Raw genomic sequence first — 24,173 nt, 5'->3', positions numbered from 1 at the left:
TGGAGGTGCTAAATATTGGTTAAATGAATGAATCATAAATTCCAATAATATAGAGTAGAACTCTAAACACATTTTCACTGCTAATTTGCTGTATATTTCTCCAGATTTTTAAATACCTACATTAATCTGTATACTATTATTATTTTAATAGATTTTATTTTTTATAGCAGTTTTAGGTTCACAGCAAAATTGAAAGGAAGGTATAGAAATTTCCTATATATGCCCTGCCCCCAGGTATGCACAGCCTTCTGCCATTATTAGCATCCTCCATCAAGTGGTACATTTGTTGCAATTGATGACCTGATATTGATACATCATTATCACCCAAAGTCCATAGCTTATATTAGGATTCACTGGTGGTGTACATTCTATGGGTTTGGACAAATGTGATTTATTCTAGTGAATTATTGAACTTGACCGGGCTTCGGGAAGCCCTGAATTTGTATTTGACTGGGCAGAAGTATGGGTAGCTTGAGATCCCTGGGACTTATGTCTGGTATCTGAACTAGGAGCAGTCTTGTACGATTGAGCCCTTAACCCATGGGGTTTTTCACTAAGTCTGGAGAGTTAGCCTCAGAATTGAATTATAGGATACTCAGTTGGTATGAGAGAACTGGTGTTGGAGCATACTGTTCTTGCCCACTTTTCCTTTACAAATGAGATTGAAGTCATTGCTGTCTCTCTGAGTATGTTCTCCTTCCATCTGTCACCACCAATTTCTAGGGGGTGGCCCGATTCTACAGGTCACGGAAAAAGCACTTGATCACCACCCAGACAGAACACAAATGTGTCTTGGACTCCTGCCGTTCACTGGAAGCTGAGGGCTTTCAGGTCACCTACCTCCCAGTGCAGAAGAGTGGGATCATTGACCTAAAGGTAGGAGTGGCTATTGGCAGGAGGAGCAAAAATGGAGGAGCCTGGCTTCAGCTTGTAAATTTCTCTCTTGGGCCCTAGCTGGAGCTTGAAGGAATAGATCTAACAGTTAGGATGAAGTTTAGAGAAATAAGCCTGGCAGAGAATGAGATCATGTTCCCCTTGAGTGTGTACTGTCCTCCTTTTCTCTGGAGGACTTGTTTCTTTTTCTTTTTTTTGAGATGGAGTCTCACTCTTTTGCCCAGGCTAGAGTGCAGTGGCTTGATCTCAGCTCTCTGCAACCTCTGGAGGACTTGTTACTTCTTTTTTTTATTTTGAGACAGAGTTTGGCTCTTATAACTCAGGCTGGAATGCAGTGGCGCGATCTCGGCTCACTGCAACCTCCGCCTCCTGGATTCTAATGATTCTCCTGCCTCACCCTACTGAGTAGCTGGGATTACAGACGCATGCCACCAGGCCCAGTTAATTTTTTTTTTTTTTTTTTTTTTGAGGCAGAGTCTCATTCTGTCACCTAGGCAGGAGTGCAGTGGCACTTCACTGCAACCTCCACCTCCCGGGTTCAAGTGATTCTCCTGCCTCAGCCTCCTGAGTAGCTGGGACTACAGGCACGTGCCACCACACCTGGCCAATTTTTTTTTTTTTTTTTTTTTTTAAACAGAGTCTCGCTGTATTGCCAGGCTGGAGTGCAGTGGCGTGATCTTGGCTCACTGCAACCTCTGCCTCCCGGGTTCAAGCGACTCCCCTGCCTCGGCCTCCCAAGTAGCTGGGATTACAGGCATGCACCACCACGCCTTGCTAGTTTTTTTTTGTATTTTAGTAGAGACGGGGTTTCACCATGTTAGCCAGGATGGTCTCTATCTCCTGACCTCGTGATCCACCCACTTCGGCCTCCCAAAGTGCTGGGATTACAGGCGTGAGCCACCGTGCCCGGCCACACTTGGCTAATTTTTTATATTTTTAGTAGAGATGGGGTTTCGCCATATTGGCCAGGCTGGTCTCGAACTCCTGACCTCGTGATCCACCTGCCTCGGCCTCCCAAAGTGCTGGGATTACAGGCATGAGCCGCCATGCCTGGATCTAATTTTTGTATTTTTAGTAGAGACAGAGTTTCACCATGTTGGTCAGGCTGGTCTTGACCTTTTGACCTCAGGTGATCCACCCATCTCGGACTCCCAGAGTGCTGGGATTACAGGCATGAGCCACTGTACCTGGCCTGGAGGACATGTTTCTTGCATTTGTTTGTGTTTTCTGGTTTGTATGGGAGCCACTGGCCACATGTGCAGGATGCCAGGGACTCACATTCACCATGGCAAAGCTCTGGCCTCCTCCTTCCCTGCACTGATGCTTCTCATCCTGCTAAAGAAGTAGTGTCGTTTTCTTGAATCTTATCCACCAGATTTTGGATATCAGCATTCCTAGACAAATCCTAACATGCTGTTTGTAGATGGACCCCTCAATCCAAACTCCAAAGTGTTCTCATCATTCATTATTTCCTCCCTTTTTCATCTTATTTACATTCAGTCATCAATCAGTAACATTTATATCTATGGCCATTTCCTTATAATGTCTCTGGAATTATACTTTTCCCTCCCTCACTCCCACCCTCCCTTCCTCCCTCCCTGCCTCCCTTCCTTCCTTTCTCCCTCTTTTCCCTCCCTCCCTCTTTTCCTCCCTCCCTCTCTCTCTCCCTCTGTCTTTCTTTTTTTGGAGACAGGGTTCTTGCTGAGTTGTCCAGGCTGGAGTGCAGTGGTATGGTCATAGCTCACTGTGGCCTCAGACTTCTGGGCTCATAGCTCACTGCGGCCTCAGACTCCTGGGCTCACCTCACCTGGCTAAATTTTTATTTTTGTTTTGTTTTTTGAGATGGAATATTGCCTTGTCTCCCAGGCTGGAATGCAGTGGCACGATCTTGGCTCACTGAAACCACTGCTTCCTGGGTTTAAACGATTCTCCCACCTTAGCCTACCGAGCAGCAAGGACTACAGGCATACACCACCACACCCAGATAATTTTTTTGTATTTTTAGTAGAGAAAGGGTTTTATCATCTTGGCCAGGCTGGTCTCAAACTCCTGACCTCAAATGATCCACCCGTCTTGGCCCCCCAAAGTGCTGGGATTATAGGCAAGAGCCACTGCAGCTGGCCTGGCTACATTTTTTTTTTTTCTTGAGATGGAGTTTCACTCTTGTCGCCCAGGCTAGAGTGCAATGGCACGATCTTGGCTCGTTGCAACCTCTGCCTCCCGGGTTCAAGTGATTCTCCTGCCTCAGCCTCTCAAGTAGCCGAGATTACAGGCATGTGCCACCACCACGCCCAGCTAATTTTTTTGTATTATTAGTAGAGTCAGGGTTTCACCATGTTGGCCAGGCTAGTCTCTAACTCCTTACTTATGGTGATCTGCCCACCCTGGCCTCCCAAAGTGCTGGGATTATAGACGTGAGCCACTGTGCCTGGCCAGCCTGCTAAATTTTTAAACATTTTTTATAGAGGCAACATCTCAGTACATTCTCCAGGCTGGTGGTGAACTCCTGGACTCAAGTGATCCTCCTACCTTGGCCTCCCAAAGCACTGGGATTACAGATGTGAGCCACCTTTCTCGGCCTCCTCTCATTTCTTTGTTTGGATTGTATCCTGCATCTTAGCTGCCTCTGGACTTTAATCTCTGTTGCCTGAACTAGTCCTTTTGTAGGGTCCAGCCCCACAGGGTCGGTGGGTTTTCTCCCCATGTGCGGAGACAAGAGAGCGTAGAAATAAAGACACAAGACAGAGATAAAAGAAAAGACAGCTGGGCCCAGGGGACCACTACCACCAAGGCACGGAGACCGGTAGTGGCCCCGAATGCCAGCCTGCGCTGATATTTATTGGATACAAGACAAAGGGGCAGGGTAAGGAGTGTGAGCCATCTCCAATGATAGGTAAGGTCACGTCGGTCACGTGTCCATTGGACAGGGGGCCATTCCCTGCCTGGAAGCCAAGGCAGAGAGAGAGAGAGAGAGGAGAGAGAGAGAGACAGCTTACGCCATTATTTCTGCTTATCAGAGACTTTTAGTACTTTCACTAATTTGCTACTGCTAGCGAAAAGGCAGAGCCAGGTGTACAGGATGGAACATGAAGACAGACTAGGAGTGTGACCACTGAAGCACAGCATCACAGGGAGACGGTTAGGCCTCCAGATAACTGCGGGCAGGCCTAACTGATGTCAGGCCCTCCACAAGAGGTGGAGGAGTAGAGTCTTCTCTAAACTCCCCCGGGGAAAGGGGGATTCCCTTTCCTGGTCTGCTAAGTAGCGGGTGTTTTTCCTTGACACTGACACTACCGCTAGACCATGGTCTGCTTGGCAAAGGGTGTCTTCCCAGATGCTGGCGTTACCGCTAGACCAAGGAGCCCTCTGGTGGCCCTGTCCACGCATAACAGAAGGCTCACCTCTTGTCTTCTGGTCACTTCTCACTATGTCCCCTCAGCTCCTATCTCTGTATGGCCTGGTTTTTCCTAGGTTATGATTGTAGAGCGAGGATTATTATAATATTAGAATAAAGAGTAATCACTACAAACTAATGATTAATGATATTCATATATAATCATATCTAAGATCTATATCTAGTATAACTATTCTTATTTTATATATTTTATTATACTGGAACAGCTCGTGCCCTTGGTCTCTTGCGTCGGCACCTGGGTGGCTTGCTGCCCACACCTTTAGCAACAACCTTCCAGTGTGTCCTGCACATCCTCATCAGACTTTATTTCTAAAGTACTTATTTGGCCTTTCCTCACTTTACTCAAAAATCTTGAGAGATTTCCCATTTCCTTTGACATGAATTATAACTTCATTTTGCCTGATATTCAGAGTTCTTTACATGGTGCTTTTTTAAGCACTTAGAAATTTCTGATATAATTCACATACCATAACATTCATCTTTTGAAATTATACAATTCACTGGCTTTTAATGTATTCACAGTTTCCAACGATCATCACTGTCATATTCCAGGACATTTTCATCACTTCATAAAAGAAAGCTATGTATTTTTCTTTTGTCATTTGCACTTTTTTTTTTTTTTTTTTGAGACGGAGTTTCGCTCTTATTGACCAGGCTGGAGTGCAATGGCATGATCTCTGCTCACCACAACCTCCGCCTCCCGGGTTCAAGCGATTTTCCTGCCTCAGCCTTCTGAGTAGCTGTAATCCCAGCACTTTGGGAGGCGGATCACCTGAGGTCGGGAGTCGGAGGCCGAGGTGACCAGTTCATCTGAGGTCAGAAGTTCAAGACCAGCCTGGCCAACATGGTGAAACCCCGTCTCTACTAAAAAATACAAAAATTAGCCGGGTGTGGTTGAGGGCGCCTGTAATCCCAGCTACTTGGGAGGGTGAGGCAGGAGAATTGCTTGAACCCAGGAGGCGGAGGTTGCAGTGAGCCGAGATCGTGCCATTGCACTCTAGCCTGGGTGACAAAAGCAAGACTCCATCTCAAAAAAAAAATAAAGAAAGAATTCATTTTGAAATCCAAGGTCATAGAGTTTTACCCCTGTGTTTCTTTTTTTTTTTTTTTTTGCGGGGGGGTACTGAATTTCACTCTTGTTGCCCAGGCTGGAGTGCAATGGCACGATCTTGACTCACTGCAACCTCCACCTCCCGGGTTCAAATGATTCTCCTGTCTCAGCCTCCTGAGTAGCTGGGATTACAAGTGCCTGCTACTACGCCCCGCTAATTTTTGGTATTTTTAGTTGAGACGGGGTTTCACCATGTTGGCCAGGTTGGTCTCGAACTGTTGACCTCAGGTGATCCGCCTGTCTCAGGCTTCCAAAGTGCTGGGACTACAGGCGTGAGCCACTGTGCCTAGCCTGTGTTTCCCTTTAAGAATTTTATAGTTTTAGCTATTACATTTAGATCTCTGATCCATTTTGAATTAATTTTTATATATAGTATTAGATAATAGTCAACTTCATTCTTCTGCTTGTGACTATCCAGTTGTCCCAGCACCATTTGTTGAAAAGACTGATTTTCCCTATTGAATAGTCCTGGCATCACTGTGAAAATTCAATACACCCCAGTGCTTTAGGAGGCCGAAGTGGGAGGGTTGGACTTGACACCAGGACCTCAGCCTCCAAAAGTGCTAGGATTACAGGTATGAGCCACCGTGCCTAGCCAGGGATGTTGATCTGTAGTTTTTTGGATACCCTTGTCTGGTTTTGTTATCAGGGTAATACTGGTTTTATACAACATTTTGGTGGTAACCTTCCTTTTTTTTTTTTTTTTTTTGAGACGGAGTCTCACTCTGTTGCCCAGGCTGGAGCGCGGTGGCGCGATCTTGGCTTACTGCAACCTCTGCCTCCTGGGTTCATGCCATTCTGCTGCCTCAGCCTCCTGAGTAGCTGGGACTATAGGTGCCCGCCACCACACCCAGCTAATTTTTTGTACTTTTAGTAGAGACAGGGTTTCACCGTGTTAGCCAGGATGGTCTCGATCTCCTGACCTTGTGATCCACCTGCCTCGGCCTTCCAAAGTGCTGGGATTACAGGCATGAGCCACCGTGCCCAGCTGGTAACCTACTTTTTATTATTGCTGACCACTGCCCCCCTTCATAAAAAAACCTATTCCAGCCACACTAGCCTTCACATCTCCATAATGGTCCTTGCTAATCCTGTCTTTTTTTTTTTTCTTTGAGACAGAGTTTCGCCCTTGTGGCCCAGGCTGGAGTGCAGTGGCTAGATCTCAGCTCAGTGCAACCTCTGCCTTCCAGGTTCAAGTGATTCTTCTGCCTCAGCCTCCCAAGTAGCTGGGACTACAGGCATGTGCCACCTTGCCTGGCTCATTTTGTATTTTTAGTAGAGACAGGTTTTCTCCATGTTGGTCAGGCTGGTCTTGAACTCCCGACCTCAGGTGATCCGCCTGCCTCGGCCTCCCAAAGTGCTGGAATTATAGGTGTGAACCATCCCGCCCATTGCCAATCCTGTCTTGAGCCTTTCCTCACATACCCCACTTTGATCTACTTACCTTATTTTTTCCTTTCCTTTTCCTTTTCCTTTTTTTTTTTTTTTCTTTCTTTCTTTCTTTTTTTTTTGAGATGGAGTTTCACTCTTGTTACCCAGGCTGGAGTGCAGTGGCACAGTCTCAGCTCACTGCAACCTCCGACTCCCAGGTACAAGCGATTCTCCTGTCTCAGCCTCCCAAGTAGCTTGGATTACAGGCATGTGCCACCACGCCCAGCTGTTTATTTTTGTATTTAGTAGAGACAAGGTTCCACCATGTTAGTCAGGCTGGTCTCGAACTCCTGACCTCAGGTGATCCACCCGGCTTGGCTTCCCAAAGTGCTGGGATTACAGGCGTGTGCCACCGTGCCCGGCCTTTTTTTCTTTCTTATTTGTATATACATACTTATTTTATTTAATTAATTAATTTTTTTGAGACGGAGTTTCGCTCTTGTTGCCCAGGCTGGAGTGCAGTGGGCGCGATCTCAGCTCATCCCAACCTCCGCCTCCCAGGTTCAAGCAATTCTCCTGACTTAGCCTCCTCAGTAGCTGGGATTATAGGCATGCGCTACCACACCTGGCTAATTTTGTATTTTTAGTAGAGATGGGGTTTCACCATGTTGGTCAGGCTGGTCTCAAGTGCCTGACCTCAGGTGATCCGCCTGTCTCGGCCTCTCAAAATGCTGGGATTACAGGCGTGAGCCACTGCGCCCGGCTGCTATATATATAATATATATATATATAAAATATTTTATATATATAATATATAATTTTTTTTTATGAGACATGGTCTTGCTCTGTTGCCCAGGCTGGAGTGCAGTGATGTGACCTCGGCTCACTGCAGCCTCCGCCTTCCAAGTTCAAGCGATTCTTGTGCCTATGCATCCTAAGCAGCTGGAACTAGAGATGTGTGCCACCACACCTGGCTATATATTTATTTATGAATGAGAGAGGAACTTGCTCTGGAACCACCAAGGCTTACAGCAGCCTTGACCTCCTAGGCTCAAATGATCCTCCCACCTCAGCCTCCTTCCTGAGTAGCTGGAACTATAGGCGCAGGCTATGATGCCCAGCTAATTTTTTTCTTTTTTCTTTTTGTAGAGACAGGGTCTCCCTTGGCCGGGTGCTGTGGCTCATGCCTATAATCCCAGCACTTTGGGGGCCAAGGTGGGTGGATCACCTGAAGTCAGGAGTTCGAGACTAGCCTGGCCAACATGGTAAAACCCCGTCTCTACTAAAAATACAAAAATTAGCCGGGTGTGGTGGTGTCTGCCCATAATCTCGGCTACTCAGGAGGCTGAGGTAGGAGAACCACTTGAACCTGGGAGGCGGAGGTTGCAGTGAGTGAGACCCCGCCGCTGCACTCCACCTTGGGAAACAGAGCAAGACTCCATCTGAAGAAAAAAGAGACAGGGTCTCCCTATGTTGCAAGGCTGGTCTCAAACTCCTTGGCTCAAGCTATCCTCTGACCTCAGCCTCCCAAAGTGCTAGGATTGTAGGTATGAGCCACCATCCCCAGCTATATTTATTTTTATTTATTTATTTTTTATTGAGATGGGAGTCTTGCTCTGTCACACAGGCTGGAGTGCAGTGGTGTGAACTTGGCTCATTGCAACCTCTGCCACCTGGGTTCAAATGATTCTCCTGCCTCAGCCTCCTAAGTAGCTTGGATTACAGGTGTCTGCCACCATGCTCCACTGATTTTTGTATTTTTAGTAGAGACAGGGTTTCACCATGTTGGCTGGGCTGGTCCAAACTCCTGACCTCAAATGATCAATTATTTCAGCCTTCCAAAGTGCTGGGATTCCAGGCGTGAGCCACCATGCCTGGCCCTTATTTTATTTTATTTTATTTTATTTTATTTATTTGAGATGGAGTCTTGCTCTGTCTCCCAGGCTGGAGTGCAGTGGCGAGATCTCTGCTTACTGCAACCTCCGCCTCCCAGGTTCATGCCATTCTCCTGCCTCAGCCCCCTCCCCAAGTAGCTGGGACTATAGGCGCCCGCCACCATGCCTGGCTAATTTTTTGTATTTTTAGAGATGGGGTTTCACTGTGTTAGGCAGTATGGTCTCGCTCTCCTGACCTTGTGATCCGCCCGCCTCGGCCTCCCAAAGTGCTGGGATTACAGGTGTGAGTCACCACACACAGCCTATTTTATTTTTGAGACAGAGTTTTGCTCTGGTCGCCCCAGCTGGAGTGCAATGGCACAGTGTTGGCTCACTGCAACCTCTGCCTCCCGAGGTCAAGCAATTCTCCTACCTCAGCCTCCTGAGTAGCTGGGATTACAGGCACCTGCCGCCATGCCCAGGTATTTTTGTATTTTTAGTAGAGCAGTGGTTTCACCATGTTGGCCAGGCTGGTCTCGAACTCCTGACCTCAGGTGATCTGCCGAAGTGCTGGGATTACAGGCGTGAGCCACCATACCCAGGTGTGAGCCACCATACCCAGCAATTTCTTTCTTTCTTTTTTTTTTTTTTTTTTTTTTTGAGAGTCTCACTCTGTTGCCCAGGCTGGAGTGCATGGAGTGCAGTGGTGCAATCTCGGCTCACTGCAACCTCTGCCTCCCAGGTTCAAGCGATTCTCCTGCCTCAGCCTCCCTAGTAGCTTGGGACTACAGGGCGCGTGCCACCATGCCTGGCTAATGTTTTGTATTTTTAGTAGAGACAAGGTTTCACCATGTTAGCCAGGATGGTCTCGATCTCTTGACTTTGTGATACGCCCGCCTCAGCCTCCCAAAGTGCTTGGATTACAGGTGTGAGCCACCGTGCCTGGCATTTTTTTAATTTTTTTTGAGACGGAGTCTCACTCTGTTGCCCAGGCTGGAGTGCAGTGGCTTGATCTCAGCTCACTGCAACCTCTGCCCCCCGGGTTCAAGCGATTCTCCTGCCTCAGCCTCTCAAGTAGCTGGGATTACAGGTGCCTGCCACTGCGCCTGGCTAATTTTTGTATTTTTAGTAGAGACGGGGTTTCACCATCTTGGCCAGGCTGGTCTTGAACTTCTGACCTTCTGATCCACCCGCCTCCGCCTCCCAAAGTCCTGGGATTACATTCGTGAGCTACCACACCCGGCTGGCAGTTTCTTTAATTTTGTCATTTCATACTGTCATGTGGATGGAATCATACAGTATGTAACCTGGGATTGGCTTTTTTATTTTTGTTTTTGTTTTTTTGTTTTGTTTTGTTTTGTTTTTTGAGATGGAATCTTGTTCTGTTGCCCAGGCTGGAGTGCAGTGATGTGATCTCCGCTCACTGCAAGCTCCGCCTCCCAGGTTCACGCCATTCCCCTGCCTCAGTCTCCCAAGTAGCTGGGACTACCGGTGCCTGCCACCACACCCAGCTAATTTTTTGTATTTTTAGTAGAGACAGGGTTTCACTGTGTTAGCCAGGATGGTCTTGATCTCCTGACCTTGTGATCCGCCTGCCTCAGCCTCCCAAAGTGCTGGGATTACAGGCGTGAGCCACCATACCTGGCCTTTCTTTTTTTTTTTGAGGCAGAGTCTCACTCTGTCACCCAGGCTGGATTGCAGTGTTGCAATCTCGGCTTACTGCAACCTGGATTTAAGCATTTCTCCTGCCTCAGCCTCCGAAGTGGCTGGGACTACAGGTGTGCGCCACCAGGCCCAGCTAATTTTTGTATTTTTAGTAGAGACAGGGTTTCTCCTTGTTCGCCAGGCTGGTCTCGAACTTCCGATCTCAGGAGACCCACCAACCTCAGCCTCCCAAAGTGCTGGGATTACAGGCGTGAGCCATTGCGCCCGGCCTTGACTGGCTTTTTTCACTAATCATAAGTCTTTGGGAATTCATTCACTGCTGCGTGTGCCAGTAGTTTGTTCCTTTTGATTGATAAGTAGTAGTCCATGTTATGGATGTACCAAAATCGTCTCTTGAAGGAATCTGGGTAGTTTCTAGGTTTTTGGTATTATGAATAAAGTTATTGTGAACATTTACGTAAGATGTTTTGTGAATTTAATTTTCATTTCTCTGGGATAAATGCCCAAGCGTACAGTTACTGGGTTGTATGGTAATTTCATGTTTAGTTTGATGAGAAACAGAAACTGTCAAACTGTTTTCCAAAGTGGCTGTGATATTTACATTCCCACTAACAACGTATGAACCATTCAGAGTCTGTGCATCCTCACCAACATTTTGTGTTGTCACTGTTTTTAGTTAACTATTCAGATAGGTATGTAGTATAAGACTCCTTTTCATGACTAAGTTTGCCTATATTCTGATTTAGGAGGACTTTGTTTGTACTATCTAGTCACCTTACTCCTGCATATCCCTAGGAACTAGAGGCTGCTATCCAGCCAGATACTAGCCTGGTGTCAGTCATGACTGTGAACAATGAGATTGGAGTGAAGCAGCCTATTGCAGAAATAGGTGAGTATCATGGCTTATCCCTGATCCCTGCCCACCATGGGGGTCTGTATGAGGTAGTATACTGAGAGCTGTAATACTCTATGGAGTGTAGTTAGGAAATCAAGGGAAAGCCTAAGTACTTTGTTCAAGGACATTGGAAGTGTCATAGGCAGTATTTGAATCCAGGTCTATTACCTTTTTTTTTTTTTCATTGAGACAGAGTATCACTCTGTCACCTAGGCTGGAGTGCAGTGGTGTGATCTCAGCTCCCTGCAACCTCCTCCCCCTGGGTTCAAATGATCCTACCGCCTCAGCCTCTCGAGTAGCTGGGACTACAGGTGTGTACCACTATGCCTGGCTAATTTTTGTATTTTTAGTAGAGATGAGGTTTTGCCATGTTGGCCAGGCTGGTCTTGAACTCCTAACCTCAGGTGATCCGTCCGCCTTGGCCTCCCAAAGTGCTGGGATTACAGGCGTGAGCCACTGCTCCCGGCCAGGTCTAGCACCTTTTATGGTTTTTAATTTTATTGCAGTTGCTGCCAAAACCAACCACAAAACAAAAAAGCCTGCTACTCTTTTTCCTTTTAGAACATCTCTATTCTCCCCACATAGAGCTCGCCCTGTAATTTCTTTAGGCACATTAGCACAAAGATCTGTTAATCTTGTTTTTTTTTTATTTTGTTTTGTTTGTTTTTTAATCAAAAGGGATCTAGAAAGTAATCTGACATTTTGGAAGGCTGGTGTTAATGAGGTGGTGAGAATTGTATGCATAAGAATATCACGAGTGTTTCGATCTGGTGCTTTGCCCTTCATCTTTTTTATTCTGAAGAAGGGAAGCTACTGAGACACAGAGAGGGAGGAAGGGGGAAGGGGGAGGAGGGAAGGAAAAGAGGAAGGAGAAGGGGTAGAAGGAGGGAGGGGAGGAGTTTAATATTGACAGGTCATTTACTATTGGTGGAGATAATTCACAGTGCACTGTGGGACTCTGACAGATGACTTTCCAACATTGTGCTGTGGGTCTTCCCCTCTGTTTCCTCAGGGCGGATTTGCAGTTCCAGAAAGGTATATTTCCATACTGATGCAGCCCAGGCTGTTGGAAAAATCCCACTTGATGTCAATGACATGAAAATTGATCTCATGAGCATTAGTGGTCACAAAATCTACGGTCCCAAAGGTACCAGCCCCTTCTAGAGTTCCTTCTCTCTGTACCTTCCAGCAAGACCTTTGATAGATGTTTGTCACAGTCATTTGGGACTACTGTTGCTCTCAGAGGAAGTTGTACATTCAGAGTCCCTTGTAGAATGCAAATGTCATTTAGCAATAGCCAGAAACACTTGCCTGTTTGTAGACCTTAGCAGTTACTATACATCAGGCCATTCTTTCTTGCTCTCTTTAACAAATCCTTAGCAAGCATGTAGATCTTAATTTGGTTGAGGAAAAATGGGTTTTGTCAAATCAAATTTATCTAGATAGGCCCAGCTATCTTGTTTTCCCCACTATGATGTGCAGAGCAACTATTTGAGTCCCTCATTCCCAGTGTCTTGCTATAGGTCAGGGGAAGATTGCATGGGATTTGACATCTCTTTGTGTTCTTTTTTTTTTTTTTGAGACGGAGTCTTGCTCAGTCGCCCAGGCTGGAGTGCAGTGGCGCAATCTCGGTTCACTGCAAGCTCCACCTCCCTGGTTCACGCCATTCTTCTGCCTCAGCCTGCCGAGTAGCTGGGACTACAGGTGCCTGCCACTACGCCCGGCTAATTTTTTTTGTATTTTTAGTAGAGACGGGGTTTCACCATGTTAGCCAGGATGGTCTTGATCTCCTGACCTCGTGATCCGCCCGTCTCGGCCTCCCAAAGTGCTGGGATTATAGATGTGAGCCACCAAGCCCAGCTATCTTTCTGTTTATTCTTAGAAGACTTCATAGTCTGTTATCCTGTTAGTCTCTCAAGGATACATGTTTGTTCCCTATGGTCCTATTGGAATGTGTTCAAGCTTGAGTTATGCCTCTTTCCCTTAACCCTCGGGAATAGACTGTTGTCCTCTGTTTTGTGAAGGTAACCATAAAATATAAATATAAAATATAACTCCTCTTTCTCAAGTGAGGGCCTTTTTTGGGTTGATGTCTGTGCTGGTACCCTTTTTATGTCTGCAGGGTGTGTTATCTGGGTGTATACCTTGTAGAAGTAGGTGTAATAGCTTCTGGAATTATGGAAGATGGTGTCTTCTAAGGGTTCCCAGAGGTTGTAGAGTGTTTTTTGTGAGTTATTATTTCAAAAAACCCAGTAAGCGTTCTGTCTTTTAATAAAATGTTGCTTTTATTGGCTTTTATTGTAGATAAGTCTTTTTGATAAAAACCAATGAACTCAGGCTGGATACCCCATTCTTCATCATGTGCCTATTTCACATTATATGCCTGTATTAAAACATCTCATGGGCTGGGCACGGTGGCTCACACCTGTAATCCCAGCACTTTGGGAAGCCAAGGCGGGCGGATCACGAGGTCAGGAGTTCAAGACCAGCCTGATCAACATGGTGAAACCCCGTCTCTACTAAAAATACAAAAATTAGCCGGGTGTGGTGGCATGTGCCTTTAATCCCAGCTACTCAGGAGACTGAGGCAGGAGAATCGCTTGAACCCAGGAGCCAGAGGTTGCAGTGAGCCGAGATCACACCACTGCCTGGGCGACAGGCGAGACTCCCTCTCAAAAACAAAAAAAATTCATGTACTCCATAATATATATACCTCCTGTGTACTCACAAAAATTTTAAAAACAAAAAACCAATGAACTCATTGATCAGAAGCTCTGATCAACACTTACATGTGTACAGGTGTCCCTCATTATCCAACCTCCTGCTTTCCAAGTCCAGAATCTAAATAGATTTAGACAATGTGGCATTCTTCACTGTTCAGACATGGTATTTGAGCACTTGCTGTTTGAATTTGGGAACTGAATAGACTCAGATAGTATAAGATTCTTGACTTTTTTAAAATGGAGAAATGAAATAATTCTTAATAAATACAGTTTAATACATTATTTTATTCATTTGTTTTATAGGGACAAGGTCTCACTCTGTTGCTCAGGCTGGAGTGCAGTGGTGCTATCCTACCTTGCCACAGCTTCAATCTCCTGGGCTCAAGCAACCCTCCTACCCCAGCCTCACCAGTAACTAGCACTACAGGTGTGCACCAACACGCCTAATTTTTTTTTTCTTTTTTTTTTTTTGAGACAAAGTCTTACTCGGACGCCCAGGCTGGAGTGCAGTGGTGTGATCTTGGCTCGCTGCAACCTCTGCCTCCCGGGTTGAAGGGATTCTCCTCCCTCATCCTTCTGAGTAGCTGGGATTATAGGCCCACCGTGCCCGGCCATGCCTGGCTAATTTTTTTTTTTTTTTTTTTTTTTGAGACAAAGTCTCGCTCTTGTCCCCCAGGCTGGAGTGCAATGGTGAGATCTCGGCTCACTGCAACCTCCGCCTCCCGGGTTCAAGCGATTCTCCTGCCTCAGCCTCCCAAGTAGCTGGGATTACAGGTGCCTACCACCACGCCTGGCTAATTTTTGTATTTTATTTTATTTTTTGAGACGGAGTCTCGCTCTGTCACCCAGCCTGGAGTACAGTGGCGTGATCTTGGCTCACTGCAAGCTCTGCCTTCAGGGTTCACGACATTCTCCTGCCTCAGCGTCCCAAGCAGCTGGGACTACAGGCGCCTGCCACCACGCCCGGCTAATTTTTTTTTTTTTTTTTGTATTTTTGTAGAGACGGGGTTTCACTGTGTTAGCTAGGATGGTTTTGATCTCTTGACCTCATGATCCGTCCGCCTCGGCCTCCCAAGGTGCTGGGAATACAGGTGTGAGCCACCGCACCCGGCCTAATTTTTGTATTTTTAGTAGAGACAGGGTTTCACTATGTTGGCCAGGCTGGTCTCGAACTCCTGACCTCAGGTGATCCACCCCGCCCCTCCCCTTGGCCTCCCAAAGTGCCGGAATTACAGGCGTAATCCCGTGCCTGGCCCAATGCCTGGCTAATTTTTAAAACAGTTTTTGTAGAGATAGAGGTTTCACTATGTTACTCAGGCTTGAATTCCTGACCTCAAGCAACCCTCCCGCCTCAGTCTCCCAAAGTGCTGGGATTACAGGCATGACCCACTGCACCCAGCTTATTATTTAAAATCTGGTGTCCTTCATAATCGATTTGGAAACCACTGCCTTAATTTTTATAGTACCTCCATTCTCAGCATAAACAGTTTTCTGTGTGGGAGAACTGTCAAGTGCCAATTCTATTCAGAAGCCCTGATTACTTGGTGAATAACTTTGCATGCTCATGCTCATATTTTGGCACAAAATTTCTGTAATTTGGCTTGTTTAGTCACAGGTTATACGCATTTTTAAGTTTTTTGTTTTTTTGAGTCAAGGTCTCAGTCTGTTGCCCAACCTGGAGTGGAGTGAGTGGCACGATCATAGCTCACTGCAGCCTCGACCTCCTAGGCTCAAGTGATCCTCCTGCCTTAGCCTCCAGAGTAGCTGGGACTATAAGTGCATTCCACCATGCCCAGCTAAATTTTAATTTTTTTTTTTGTAGACACGGGGTCTCACTGTGTTTCTCAGCTGGTCCCAAACTTCTGGTCTCAAGTGATTCTCCTTCCTTGGCCTCCCAGAATGCTGGGATTGTAGTCATGAGCCACCATGCTCCACCAAATTGTTTTTAAATTTAAATTGTATTTTGAAAAAGTAATATTCATGTGATTCAAAATTCAAAAGCTACAAAAAAGTGCACAGACAGCCAGGTGCAGTGGCACACGCCTGTAATTGCAGCACTTTGGGAGGCCGAGGCGGGCAGATCTTGAGGCCAGGAATTTGAGACCAGCCTGTCCAACATGGTGAAACCCCGTCTGTACTAAAAATACAAAAATTAGCCATGCGTGGTGGCGGATGCCTGTAATCCCAGCTAATCAGGAGGCTGAGGCAGGTGAATCACTTTAACCGGGATGTGGAGGTTGCAGTGAGCCGAGACCGTGCCATTGCACTCCAGTCTGGGCAACAGAGCAAGACTCTTGTCTCAAAAAAAAAAGGAAAAAAAAAGGCACAGACAAAAGTCTGCCTCTCACCTCTGACCTCCAGCTATGCAGTTCCCTTCTGGGGAGGTAATTTCTTTCTTCTTTTTTTTTTTTTTTTTTTTTTTCTGATTTTCTCTGGTTATTGGGAGGCAATTTCTTGGGTTTTTCTACAATTATCCTATGTGTTTACAAACAAATATATACTTCTCCTCCAGCTTTCTTTTTTATCCAGATGATAGCATACTGTACTCACTGTTTCAATCTTTCATTTTTCACCTAATGGTACATCTTTTTTTTTTGAGACAGAGTCTTGCTCCGTCACTAGGCTGGAGTGCAGTGGCGCAATCTTGGCTCACTGCAACCTCTGGCTCCCAAGTTCAAGCGATTCTCCTGCCTCAGCCTCCTGAGTAGCTGGGATTACAGGTGCGTGCCACCACGCCCAGCTAATTTTTGTATTTTTAATAATTACGGGGTTTCACCATGTTGGTCAGGCTGGTCTCGAACTCCTGACTTCATGATCTGCCCGCCTCGGCTGCCCAAAGCACTGCGATTACAGGTGTGAGCCACCGTGTCCAGCCCATAATACATTTTTTTTTTTTTAGACGGAGTTTTGCTCTTGTTGCCCAGGCTGGAGTGCAATGGTGCCATCTCAGCTCACTGCAACCTCTGCTTCCCGAGTTCAAGCAATTCTTCTGCCTCAGCCTCCCTAGTAGCTGGGATTACAGGCATGTGCCACCATGCCTGGCTAATTTTGTGTTTTTAGTGGAGAAGGGGTTTCTCCATGTTGGTCAGGCTGGTCTCAAACTCCCGAACTCAGGTGATCCACCCACCTCGGCCTCCCAAAGTGCTGGTATTACAGGCGTGAGCCACTGCGCCCGGCCAATACATCTTTGTTTTTTCAAGCTAAAGTACAGACTTTTTTTTGGATTTCACCAGTTTTGTAACAATGTATCTTGGAGATTTTATGGTGTCAGTTCAGAACAAGCTTCTTCTTTTTTTTTTTTTTTGGGGAGACAGAGTCTTGTTCCATCACTCAGGCTGGAGTGCAGTGGCTTGATCCCAGCTCACTGCAACCTCTACCACCTGGGTTCATCTCATGTCTCAGCCTCCTCAGTAGCTGGGATTACATGTGCCTGCTACCACGCTTGGCTAATCTTTGTATTTTTAGTAGAGAGAGGGTTTCACCATGTTGACCAGGCTGGTTTCTAACTTCTGATCTCAGGTGATCCGCCCGCCTTGACCTCCCAAAGTTGGGATTATAGGCGTGAACCACCACACCCGGCCCCCTCATTCTTTTATACACCTGCTTGGTATTTCATTGTATGGACATGCCATAATCTATTTGACCATTACCCTGATGATGGACATCTAAGTTGTTCCCAGTATTTTTGCTGTTATGAATAATACTGTAATGTATGATGGCATTTCATATAGCATAGGGAGCTACTTTAAACCATTTTGATCATTACTCCTTCTGGCATTTATCTTCCAGATGTTAAATATTTTACTAAATACTATGCTTTTACTGCTGTTTCTTCTTTTCCTTAACGTTTTTTATTTAGAAAAATTTCATGCTTACAGAAAAGTTGAAGTAATATTTTGATCCCTTTGGAAAGAAATATTTTGTTTTATCTACTTTTCTCTCTTTCTGTTTTTTGTAATAAATTTTGTTTCCCAGGGGTTGGTGCCATCTACATCCGTCGCCGGCCCCGTGTGCGTGTGGAGGCCCTGCAGAGTGGAGGGGGGCAGGAGCGGGGTATGCGGTCTGGGACAGTGCCCACACCCTTAGTGGTGGGGCTGGGGGCTGCGTGTGAGGTGGCACAGCAAGAGATGGAGGTATGGGGAGAGCAGTTCCCTCCCACAACTTCTTCCCCTGTGCTGGGTCTCCTATTTAGAGGCTTCTCAGCATGACTGAGGCAGATCTCTGCAGGGAGAGAGGGCTTAAGAAAACTCTTCCTTGTCCTGGTGCTGCTGGCACCTTGTTCTGAGGGAGACATTATGGGCTCCAAAACCCATGGCCTTTTAGTAGTTATCAGCTCATTTATTTCTGGATAAGTAAATGAACCCTGTGTCCAGTTATCAAGCGCCTTTTGCATACCAGGCACTATGCTCAGTACTGGAGATACAGTGGTCCCCATGAGTACATAGGATGATAGGTGGGGCTGATACATAGTCACTTCCAGTTATAGGAGAAGGGCTTCTCAAACTGTCTTTCTGAGCTGGTTAATGGTTACTGCCTAATCCTTCCTTGCCTGCTCCTTAGTATGACCACAAGCGAATCTCAAAGTTGTCAGAGCGGCTGATACAGAATATAATGAAGAGCCTTCCAGATGTGGTGATGAATGGGGACCCTAAGCACCATTATCCCGGTATGGACTTGCTCTTTCTATCCTCATTCTGGTAGAGGCTGAGACTCTGAGACCTCTCTCACAGTATTTCTTTCCTCCAGGCTGTATCAACCTCTCCTTTGCATATGTGGAAGGGGAAAGTCTGCTGATGGCACTGAAGGACGTTGCCTTATCCTCAGGGAGGTGAGCTGGACGGCATAGACAGGGCCTGCGGCAGGGCCACTTAGAAGAGTCATACAGGCTATTAAACTTCCCAGTGTGGAGATGATAGGCACAAGACCTCTTGATTAAGGGTAAAGGTCATTTTGTAAGTGCCTCTCTTTTTTTGGTTGGCTGGGTAGCTGGGTACAGACTGAAGTTTACCACCCTAGGAAGACTTCCTGGGGTAGAATTTTGTGCCTTTTATCGTCCCAGGGGATGTATGTGTCTGTTGTGGGGTTACACTAGCAGTTCTGTTACAGGCCTCTAGAATTGAAGATGCTCCAAAGGCCACTAAGTGTTTGGCTGCCCTTCAGGCTGGTGCAGATGGTGTATTATGTCCTGGGGAAGTGAGCACATGGTCCTCTGCTGCGTCTTCTTGTCAAACCCATGTGGTATCATGCTCTGTCACACTTTGCCAGCGTCCTTGCTCAAGGAAGTCATCCACCATGGGGGCCAGAGGAGCTAGGTTCACACATCCTAGGATGTGCAGGGGAGCATCAGGTCCTTTAGTTCTGCCAGATTAGAAGGTCTCTTGTTTTCTCCAGGGTATGACTCCAGGGCCCTGGGGGATGGGAACAAGACTGAGGGTTTGTGACTAAAAGTAGACGTCGATGATGAACTGAACAAGGTTCGTGTCTCTCTCCTCAGTGCCTGCACCTCTGCATCCCTGGAGCCCTCTTATGTGCTTAGAGCAATTGGCACTGATGAGGATTTAGCGCACTCTTCTATCAGGTCAGTGAGTTGAGCTGCAACATTTATGAAAGGCATCCTCTTATATTTGTCATCTCCTGTTACAGTTTTTTTTCTTTTTCCACCCTGAAGTTTTTCTCAGTCGAGTTCTCCTTATCTCTTCTCATAACCTTGTGAAAGTTTCTAGAGCAGTGGTTCTCAGACTTCATTGAGTTTCACCTGGGAAGTTTGTGAAATATGATATCTGAGTCCCACATTCAGATATTCTGATTCACTAGGTCCGGAGGAGGAGTAGAAAACATCTCAGGTGATTTTAATGTTGGTGGTCCGTAGACCATGTTCTTTTTTTTTTTTTTTCTGAGACAGAGTCTTATTCTGTCACCCAGGCTGGAGTGCAGTGGCATGATCTCAGCTCACTGAAACCTCTGACTTGCAGGTTCAAGCAATTCTCCTGCCTCAGCCTCCTGAGTAGCTGGGATTACAGACATGTGCCACCAGGCCCAGCTAATTTTTATATTTTTAGTAGAGACGGGGTTTCACCATGTTGGCCAGGCTGGTCTCGAACTCCCAACCTCATGTGATCTGCCCGCCTTGGCCTCCCAAACTGTTGGAATTACAGGCGTGAGCCACTATGCCCGGCCGATCCATATACCATGTTCTGAGAAACTCTGCCTAAAGGGGAAGGACCATGTTCTCTCCATATCTTTTGTGTCGTAGATCCTTAGTGAGTATTTGCGGAATGAATTTATCCCAGTGCCAGAGCTCTGATGGGGAGCCATTCTCCTGTGCCTTTTTTCAGGTTTGGAATTGGCCGCTTCACTACAGAGGAGGAAGTGGACTACACAGTGGAGAAATGCATTCAGCATGTGAAGCGTCTTCGAGAAATGAGGTATACATATTGTATCAGAGACCCTTTGGAAGAAACTCTAGCACTGTCTCCCCTCTTGTCCTTAGGCTGTGTTTACACTGCCAAAACCAAAGTTCAAGCGTACTTGGATCTTAGGATTTAGAGATTCCACAAAGCAAGAAAGTAGATCTTCTTGGCTACTTGTCTTCACAATGAGAAAGTGTTTTTAAAAACTAAAGAACTAGGCTGGGCAGGGTGGCCCACGCCTGTAATCCTAGCACTTTGGGAAGCCGAGGCGGACAGATCACCTGAGGTCAGAAGTTCGAGACCAGCCTGACCAACATGGAGAAACCCCGTCTCTACTAAAATACAAAAAAATTAGCCGGGAGTGGTGGCGCATCCCTATAATCCCAGCTACTTGGGAGACTGAGGCAGGAGAATCACTTCAACCTGGGAGGGGGAGGTTGCGTTGAGCCAAGATTGTACCATTGCACTGCAGCCTGAGCAACAAGAGCCAAACTCCGTCCCAAAAAAAAAAAAAAAAAAAAAAAAAAGCCGGGCACAGTGGCTCACACCTGTAATCCCAGCACTCTGGGAGGCTGAGGTGGGTGGATCACAAGGTCAGGAGATCGAGACCATCCTGGCTAACACGGTGAAACCCCGTCTCTCCTAAAAATACAAAAAAATTAGCTGGGCGTGGTGGCGGGCACCTGTAGTCCCAGCTACTCGGGAGGCTGAGGCAGGAGAATGGCGTGAACCTGGGAGGTGGAGCTTGCAGTGAGCCGAGATCACACCACTGCACTCCAGCCTGGGTGACAGAGTGAGACTCCGTCTCAAGAAAACAAAAACAAAAACAAAAACAACAAACTAAAGAACTAGATGAATGCAGGTAATGCAGGTAGTAGTTTTTTTTTTTTTTTGGAGACAAGTTCTTGCTCTGTTATTCAGGCTGGAGTGCAGTGGCACAATCACACCTCACTGCAACTTGTGCCTCCCAAGCTCAAGTGATCCTCCCACCTCAGCCTCCCAAGTAGCTGGTACTACAGGCATGTGCCACTATGCCTGGTTAGTTTTTGTATTTTTTGTAGAGACGGAGTTTTGCTATGTTGCCCAGGCTGGTCTCAAACTCCCGGGCTCAAGCAGTCCTCCTGTCTTGGCCTCCCAAAGTGCTGGGATTACAGGCACAAGCCACCGCACCTGGCCCAGGTAGTATTCTTCATTATGATTATTATTATCTTTAGAGAAAGTGTCTCATTCTGTCACCCAGGCTGGAGTGCAGTGGCACAGTTGTAGTTCACTGTAACTTTGGACTCTTGGGCTCAAGTTATCCTCCTGCCTCAGACTCCCAAGTAGCTAGGACTACAGCTGTGTGCCCCCACACCTAGCTAATTTTAAAAATATATTTTCTGTGGCTGGGCACGGTGGCTCACGCCTGTAATCCCAGCACTTCGGGAGGCCGAGGTGAGCGGATCATGAGGTCAGGAGATCAAGACCATCCTGGCTAACACGATGAAACCCCGTCTCTACTAAGAATACAAAAAAATTAGCCTGGCATGGTGGGCACCTGTAGTCCCAGTTACTTGGGAGGCTGAGGCAGGAGAATGGCGTGAACCCAGGAGGCAGAGCTTGCAGTGAGCTGAGATCGCGCCACTGCTCTCCAGCCTGGACGACAGAGCAAGACTCTGTCTCAATCAATCAATCAATGTGTTTATAAAGGTAATGAGATCCTTGGCCAGTCAGCTGGCACCAGGGCTTCCCCTAGTAGCCACAGAGCTCATCTTCCTCCTGGAACCTTGAGGCCTTTTCAGACCCTGGGTCTGTCTTGGTTAACCTTGACTTTCAGGATTCTCTTGGTCTAGTTGGTAGAGAGAGGAATTTCAGGTATATACTCTGCTTCCCTTTATGAGCTCTCACAGGCTTTTCTGTGTTCTGGATTTTTCTTTGTAGGGTCTAGCTGTATTGCTTAAGTGTCTATAGCTTGCTCAACTGCAGGACCCTTCCTTTGTCCTCACTTTCTAGTATTCTGTGGTATACTCACAAGGCATTTCTACTGACCACGAGGCCAGCAAAGCCTTTTGTTTCCTATCTATGTGGCTTCGGCATCTGCACCCTATTCCTTCTGACCCTTTACAAACTGAATGCAGCCTGGTCCTATTAGCTCTCAGAGTCTTATTTTGTGAGCCTATAATAATAAGTGGTCTTCCCTAAAGAGGAAGGACAGGAAGGAGATGGCTAACTTTAAGGGCCATGGAAAATCTCATGAATAGAAAGGCATTCTGGGAATGTTTAGTGTATAGAAGAGGGACAAGTCAAGAATATAATGAAATTTGATAAAATTACCTGGTGAAATCTAAACTGTAAAATCCCATATTCATAGCACACTGAAGTAATATCTGGTCTGGGAACATTATCCAAGATATCCAAGCTTCTGCTTGGGGATCGATCAGAGCTTAGCAGAGATTTCTTAGCAGCAGCTCTTGTGTGAGATGGGATGCTCAGGTCTAAGATCCAAGGAATTCTTTCGGATTAGAGCCAGGGATATTGGAAGCACAGGCCAACTCTGGGGAGATGAAACGGGCAAGAACTGGGTAAGGGTACAGCATACCAAGATGATGTAGGGTTAAGTTCCACCCCTAACTGGGAACTAGAACAAAACCAAGAAACAAATGCTGAAAAGCGGGTAATATGTGGTGGGCTGAAACGAGCTGCTTATACATGTCATATGAAGAGAGGCTTAAACTAGATGTTTATACAAGTCTCAAGGGTCTTGGTTCCTCCAAGGGAAACCATGGCCATAGCCTCTTACCAGTGGGATGAAAGTTTCAAGAATATGACCATGTTTGGTGTCCATTGGCTCAGGGCCCCACTGCAATTGAGCCTGAGGAACCTAGTTATTCCTGTTTGTTAGCAGTTGGGGAGAGCTCTCAGGAGAGCTGACAAGGACTTACAGGGAGCTGGAGAGCTCAGGATACCTTAACCACCTGTGTTAGGGTCTACCAGGGCAAGAGGCAGAGGACAGACAGGGACAGAAGGAGGCAAGCCATTGCTCAGAGCCTTGGGGCCAATGTTGTTGACTTCCTATCTAAGCCCTCACTCATTTAATGCCTCTTCTCTTTGGCAGCCCTCTCTGGGAGATGGTTCAGGATGGCATTGACCTCAAGAGCATCAAGTGGACCCAACACTAGGAGAATAGGGCCCTGACTTTGTGCTGGTCTGGCCCCTCCTGCCTCACCAACCCGTGCACAACCAGACACCTTGTTACACCTAGTGGATGCTCTAGATTGGTATAGACCAGTTGACTTCAGCATCAGTCCACCTCTATGACAGAAACACAAGAAAACTGTCTTTCCCTAGCTTCAGTTCCTTGGGTGTGGAGCACTCCCCATTTCTTCTCGGGTCTTAAAGTGTGTGGACATTTTCATCCCGAAGCCATAGAGACATTTGCTGTCATATTGCTGCTGGGCACATCTGTGCTCTTGGTGAGAAGAGCAAGAGGAACCAGAAGAAGTCTCTTTGGTCAGGGACCATGATGCTCTACATGGACATTTGAGTCTTCGTCTTCTGCTGCTGCTCGGCTGGACCAGCTTCTTTAACAGCAAGCATAATCCACTTCAATTTAATATTTTCTGTAGCTTCAAAGGCTATCTCTTCATATTGACTGCAGACAGACTGAATGGACAGTTTCTTAGAGGGCTTGTCTCCTTTCTACCCTTGTCCTCTTTCCTTTCCTTTGACCTAATGGAGCTAGAAATATGTCTGTGACTCCACCAGTTATTCTAATAATTTGTTTTCTTGAAAATTGTTAATTTCAAGACTGGAGAAATAAACTCACCTTCTATTTA

The 24,173-nt window shown here is 46.5% G+C and overlaps 1 protein-coding gene across 2 annotated transcripts in view; it reads left to right on the top strand.

Moving 5' to 3' along the window:
• NFS1 (NFS1 cysteine desulfurase) overlaps window positions 1–24,173 on the top strand; it is a 32,163-nt gene extending 7,990 nt beyond the window's left edge. The window contains exons 5-13 of one of the 2 annotated variants that reach the window (XM_003831863.5): window positions 724–876; window positions 11,126–11,219; window positions 12,238–12,372; window positions 17,924–18,081; window positions 18,509–18,614; window positions 18,695–18,776; window positions 19,443–19,526; window positions 20,284–20,373; window positions 23,453–24,173. In XM_003831863.5, coding sequence (XP_003831911.1) covers window positions 724–876; window positions 11,126–11,219; window positions 12,238–12,372; window positions 17,924–18,081; window positions 18,509–18,614; window positions 18,695–18,776; window positions 19,443–19,526; window positions 20,284–20,373; window positions 23,453–23,516 — 966 coding nt within the window. In that variant the 3' untranslated portion in view covers window positions 23,517–24,173. The remainder of the gene's footprint in view (window positions 1–723; window positions 877–11,125; window positions 11,220–12,237; window positions 12,373–17,923; window positions 18,082–18,508; window positions 18,615–18,694; window positions 18,777–19,442; window positions 19,527–20,283; window positions 20,374–23,452) is intronic. The other variant, XM_034947354.2, reaches the window with a different exon arrangement.

Source organism: Pan paniscus, chromosome 21 (assembly GCF_029289425.2).
Source record: "Pan paniscus chromosome 21, NHGRI_mPanPan1-v2.0_pri, whole genome shotgun sequence".
Classification (NCBI taxonomy): domain Eukaryota; kingdom Metazoa; phylum Chordata; class Mammalia; order Primates; family Hominidae; genus Pan; species Pan paniscus.
The sequence above is the reverse complement of the archived record's forward strand: the minus strand, read 5'-3'. Positions and strand labels throughout refer to the sequence as shown.